Consider the following 6,365-nt stretch of genomic DNA (forward strand, 5'->3'; position numbering starts at 1 on the left):
ATCTGAAAAAAATCTTAGAATACGAAAACATTGGTGAATGCCACAAATTCTCCTAAATCACTCGTACGCATAATTTAAGAACAAATCTGTGCGTATGAACGGTTCTTGCATGAGGCCCATTGAGTGGAAAACTAAAGATGCTCTACTCTTACTGAATTACTGCTCAGTATGGCACATTAACAAGAACAATAAAGGAGCCTAGCATTAAAATTAATTGAAAATATGCTACAACCCCCCCACCCCCACATTAAAAAGGGTTAATCTCCCAACTGAACATCAAATGATCTATAATTCACTTCCCCCAGAGGGTGTGAAAGTGTTTATTGGAACAAAACCACACCCACACTGCTACTGCCCTTTAAATAGCTCTTTCAGATTAACCTCTACATGACCTGACCAAGAGTCTATATATGGGGATGTGTGGTTAAAGCAACACCGGTCTTACAAATGTTTGGCTTTGTAGGATGAAAAAAAAAGCTTGTTAAAAATAATTCAATACAGATTTTTATTGTCATTCTTAYCAGGCACTGACAGTTGGTGGATTTATCTGTCAATATTTACTATGATTTCTCTTTTGATGAAACCTGAGGAAGAGTGACGTTCTGAGAATAAAGTGCTTCGGGACGACAGGCTGAGGTGACAGCTTGCAGGCTGACAACAGCAAAGTACTGGAAAATATTTCTCAGTAAAAACTGTACTTTTAATATTTGATGTTAGCGTTTCGCTGAGAAATGTCCGCTTCGATATTTTAATGAAAACTTTTAAAGAAACTTCCCAAACATCCAACTTGCGTCGACTTTCTTAAAGTTTATTGAGATTTACTTTTCTGATCATCTAAAATTGCAGTGAAGTTTCAAGGAAACCTAGACTAAATCAAATCTTGAAGCTGCTTCCAGAGGCTCGTTACAGTCACCACTGTAACAGCGCACGAGTCAGTCACTCTCTGACAGCAGAGTTAATAAGTCTCAAAACAAAAGTCACTGTGCAAAACAATATGTAGTCCTGAGATTTAAATAATAATAATAAAAAAATCCTTAAGCATAAGCTGTCACAGTGGCTGTTTGGGCCCAAGAATGCAGACTGAAATGAGGAGGTTGAAAAAAAATAAATGGTTTATTGAAGAAAGAAAGTAAACAGGCTAATTACAAAAAGAACTTCAGACACAGAGGGGAAACAAGGAGGAGAACCAAACATGGCATAAATCATGACAACGCCAGACTACAGGTGTGATAAAGACAAAAATAAATAAATAAATCCAAAGGATTGGGGCCAATGAGAAGATTGGAGACACCTGGGCAAAATGACAACATGGGACAGCACTTCCAGGCAGAACCAGGAAGTCAAGGCTGTCGTTGGAAAAGTACTGGGAAAATTAACTTGCATACAAAGTTTGCGTTTGACCTGATCACAGTGTTATGTTGAACATTCAGTAGAAAAATCTTTAAAAAAATAATCTCAACTGTAATTGTCATTGTATAAAACTCAACTGAAAATCAAAATGCATGTTTAGTCATCACCCGGTGTTTTGAGTTTTTTTTTTAACTTTGAATGATGTTTCTACTATAAAACTAGAAGCACTCGGAGAGTACAAACCTCCGCCAAGTCCAATTTCCCCCATCCTGTAATAGAGTTAATGCACAAAAGCAGAGATGGAAACACATTTGCCAAATAAGTTCTGACGTAGTGAACATTTAAGCAGGCAGTATGCACGGGATTTCTTCCCGTGGAGTCCAATGTGGAAAAAAAGGAAAAAAGTCAGAGTCGTCACCCGACGATATTGTTGAAAGCTTTCGCATCYGTGCTACGTGACTCAAAAAAGCAGAGTTTTCATCGCGCGTCTAATGACACAGACACACACGCATCTTCCTATCTTTGTGAGGAACACACACAGCAGTCACAACCATGCTCTGCACATTCTTTTTTCCCCAAAGTTTGGCGAGAGGTGGATAGGGGCGCACAAATAGCTCTCGACTTGATCTGGCCTCATTTAAATAATAATAAAAATAAACAAACAAACAAACAAACAACCTCCGAGTCTGAAGTCCACCGCGTCACTCCTCTTCCTCAATCTTCATCGATCTGTGTACGAGCCTACCGACAATGTGGTGTTTTTGAGGAAATGGGAAAAATAGGTTTCATGCTGCAGTCACGCACTTCCTGGTCACATAACGTTGTCTAAATGCGCACCAAATGCTTAAAAATGTGCACATTATGGCAAGGATTATTCAWCATTACATCTGGTTTTAACATTACTTTTATAAAGTTTGAAATCCAAGCACTGAAAGCTGTCACAGTTTTTTACAGAAGCCCTGTGAAAGCATCACAGCTTTGCTGATCTGAGAGGATTAAAAGTTAAAAAAAAATTCCTGTATCCACATTGTGATCCGGAACATCACCAAAATATAACGGTGTGTTACTTGTGCCAGTTTCCACATGTGGAGTAAATGTCATGACAATCCGTCCACAAGTTTTTGAGTAATGTTGTCCACGGACAGGCCGACCGACAGACAGACAGACAGACTGACATACGCGACCAAAAGCATTACCTCGCCCATTGGCAGAGGTAATAAGCCTGGTCTATTGAGCTCCAAAGAGGGCTGGGTTTCCTAGAATCTTTTGATAAAATCCCACTGTGATCTACATGGACATGTTTTCTACTATTACAGGATTAAGAAGGAAATATRCTCTACACTGTACTTCGTACCAGGGTTTCCGCTAGGATTTTCTTTAACCATGGTGGTGTGGTGACCTCTCATGAGCGGGGAGGTATAGTAAACAAAGTTTACTATATACAAATGTTCTCAGTCAGCAGGTTGACAGTTTTAGGAGCTGCGGTCCGCCTGCACCTCCACTCCACCCGTGTGTGATTAATAGAGATTTTTTTGCGCAAATTACAGATTTTTGATGCTCATTACACAAGTAACCATCTGAAGGGGTTGACGTATGGACTCTGAAGTCCCGGGCAGTTCGGAGCCATGCTGCATGTGGAGAGGTGCAGCTGCTGCAGTCAAACTGCCTCTCGCTTTAAAACCAGTCAGGTGATCTGTCGCGGTTTTGTTGTGCTCGTGAACACAGTGTTACAGGGGGAAATGCTGCGAGCTGCTTTTAGAAATATATAATCCTCGGTGGAAAATAGTCCAGGAAACGCTGAGGGCTTTCCCATGAGGTGTTGTTCACCTGAGCTGAGGGAAGCTGACCACCCACCCATAGAGAAAGGAAAATACGGCAGCGCTGTCAGTCAGACGGCACGACCCGCCCRGCTCTGTTCTGATTGGGTAAAACTTTGACTCTGGTTCTCTTCATTGGATGAAAGAACCGTAAGTTAGACGGCAGACGTCCCTAGATGGACGSCTTTAACAAGTTTTTTCTCTTGTTCATTTTTACTACGAAGAACACCTGCGAAGGAAAACTTAAATCAAGGTCTTTTTTTCCTGGTTGTCCAGTGGACAACCAGGAGGCAGGATCTGGTTGTCCAAAACGAAAATAGGTTGTCTCGGACATAATTGTGTCAACCCGTTTTACGTTGATTAAAAAAAAAACACCTACATTCCAAAGGTGTGGCGACTTTTATTTAGCCATGGCGGTGCGCCACGATCAGTCACATGAAGGGAAAACCCTGTTTGTACTATCAAATTCGCAAATGAGACTTTTTTTTTCAAATCCACTATCATAATAAAAACATACAAATTCTCTACAAATAATAATACGGATGCTTCAGCCCCTATGCTTTCGRACCCAATATCTGCATTCTAAAATATTTTGGGCATTTAGAAATCGTGGTCTTTCATACTGTATTTTTCTTCTGCATTGAAATTTCATGAAAAAAAATCTTAAAATATAAAAACTTGTTATAGCAMCAGGTAATTTGAACCCATTAAGCTCGAACAAATATTTACAAAATGTCAGACTCCAGGTCAGATTGTTGCTTCAAACAGTCTTAGCATGAATGGACTTGCTTCCTCTATGCATTCAGCACGGCTGACCTCTCTGCGTCTCGTAAAAATAAACTTCCTTCTTCATTTTGCTTGTAAGGCGTCCTGCTGTGTGGTTCTGTCACAGAGGTTATTTGGCCACATACTGTTTCCATTCTCCTGCGACACTCCTATGGAGCCTAAGTGTCACGACTTGCAGCTGCAGGCTTCACTGAGCGAGCGCCGGCCTTTATTACACCTCCCAGTCACCAATACCCCCTCAGCTCTCACGAAACGTGGCTCACCGAATCGCATAGAGTGTGTCGTTCTACAAATTACCACTCAACAGACTCCCACCACAAGTCAAACYTTTTACCTCTCAAGAGTTTATTTCTTTTTCCTCCTGTTTCTCCCTCTGTTTATAGTTTGTCAGGGGGAAACTGTGTGTTAAAATGGTTGCATTTGTTTTGTTCTGTTTTTTTTAATATACACATATAATTTTCAGCAGTGTCAGGGGGGCTTTGAATCGCAATTTACCTCTGCCTGACAGGAAAAAAAATCTAACAAGTTATCAATCCCAACGAGACGCCACGTTAGATCATTTGTGACACTTGCAAAGTGATTCCTTCAATCAGTCTGAACCTGTTTATAACTTTGATTTCAGTTTTCCTCGATGTAGAATCTCAGGAAAAAGATCTTTTGTCACCTCTCGAGGGACCAGACTGGCTGGCATAGATGCAGTCAACTGGATTTGGAAGGTGACACAAATAGTTGTGATCCAAACACTAAGTCAATTAACTAATTTGATCAGCAGAGCCTGTGTCTGTTGTCAAGAAAGAACCCAATAAACTGAATTAGTCCGGTGCGTTTCTACAAGYAATATGATTGTTCTGTTCGTACGTCTAAAGAAACTTCCTTGCATCATGTGWGGGCTTTTTTTTTCACCTGTTTGCATCTACAGCTCTTTTTTCTTTCCTTTTTTTTTTTTTTTGATAGCCTGTGCTAAAGGTCCATCTGGTAACCACAATTTAGATTCATTAGGCAAAGACTGACAGTAAACACAGCCTAGGAACGAGCAGAGTAAAGGAAATCAATGCAACAGAGTGTTTGTTCTGTGCGCAGCCCCATTTCACTGGTGAATTTGCCCACATTACAGTGCATCCAGTTTTAGAGATTATGGGAGCGGGGCTGAGTGAGGGACATGTTTGCAGTGGGGTGGGGGGTAATCTGCTTGCATTTAAAGCCTGTCATAAACACATGGCTCAGCTCACGTGGTCAGTGACATCTGCCCAGCAGCTACTGAATGTGACGATGATGATGAWAGTAATTGAAGCCTTTAGGCTCTAACTCGTCCCATCTGAACAGARATCTAGGGTCGTACAAACAAGATGAGAAAGTTCTAAGAACAGACTTTCCATATATTGTATAACCTCTTTCTTTTTAATCTGGAATCATCTCTTTGCTGCAAAACCACACACTTAAAGCCTCCCCTTTAAACAAGACTTCAGTCACTGGAATGGCTATCAAAATGCCAGATCAGGGATGAGGGAAAAGTGACTTTAAATGCAAAAAAAAAAAAGAGGAGATTTTAGTGAAAACTGATGTAAAAAGTCAGAATTTATGCAAATCAGTTCATAGGAGAGACATTGTTGTTGTTGTTGTGGGGTTGTTTGGATACTGTTCTTATAAGTTATTTCAAATCAGCTCCAAGACAAACTGTCCTCCACAGCTGCCTGCTGAAGGGGGAGGAGGAGGAAGAGGAGGAGGATGCTGAGGGAGACAGGGAGAGGAGGAAACTTGAGTCCTTACCTTATGATTGCCGTGTCGCCCTGACGGATGGTGATGTTGTCCGTGGCTCGCTGCATATCCACACTCCGGACGGGAAATCCTGTGGGGAGAAGACAGAGCAGTCTGAAAAAAGAAGCCTGCAACTGCCTCCAACACGATTTGCGTCCCACTTGCATGTTAAAAAAAAATCAAAACAAACAAAACAAAAAACCCAGCAAGTTATAAATCCAAATGGTAAAAAAGGCAAAAAGAGAAGAAAAAGAGCAGAAGTAGTCCAGACTTCCAGTGAGCGTGCAGGTTGCCTTTGAGTCCAAAACAGGACAGAACAAACGAGTGCCTAAAACACTTTTGTTTTTGTTTTTTTTTAGGGGGATGAGAAAGTGCGGAGCCTCGCTCTGTGATGCGTAATGTTCCGCGCGTAAAGAAACGTCAGAGCCTACAGCAGCGACGGAGAGAGGCAGGTCACTGCTCAGAGTCTAGAAAACAACTCTCCCTCCTCCTCCTCCTCATCATCATCCTCATCCTCACTGTTTCTCTCTTCCACGCTCGCGCTCTCTCTCAGCTTATCCTGCCATGTGGATGTGAAGCTCCTCTTATTGGTTGTCAGGACAACAGCACCACCTGAGGTCCCTTTGAGTGAGACACAGCTCATAGAGACTCAGGAAG

The 6,365-nt window shown here is 41.6% G+C and overlaps 1 protein-coding gene across 1 annotated transcript in view; it reads right to left on the reverse strand.

Annotated features, from left to right (window-relative positions):
* lsamp (limbic system associated membrane protein) overlaps window positions 1-6,365 on the reverse strand; it is a gene marked incomplete in the record, with an annotated part of 71,218 nt that overhangs the window by 58,979 nt on the left and 5,874 nt on the right. The window contains 1 exon segment of the mRNA XM_014030929.1: window positions 5,721-5,799. Coding sequence (XP_013886383.1) covers window positions 5,721-5,799 — 79 coding nt within the window.

This window comes from Austrofundulus limnaeus, unplaced genomic scaffold (genome assembly GCF_001266775.1).
Source record: "Austrofundulus limnaeus strain Quisiro unplaced genomic scaffold, Austrofundulus_limnaeus-1.0 Scaffold1144, whole genome shotgun sequence".
NCBI classification, from domain to species: Eukaryota; Metazoa; Chordata; class Actinopteri; order Cyprinodontiformes; family Rivulidae; genus Austrofundulus; species Austrofundulus limnaeus.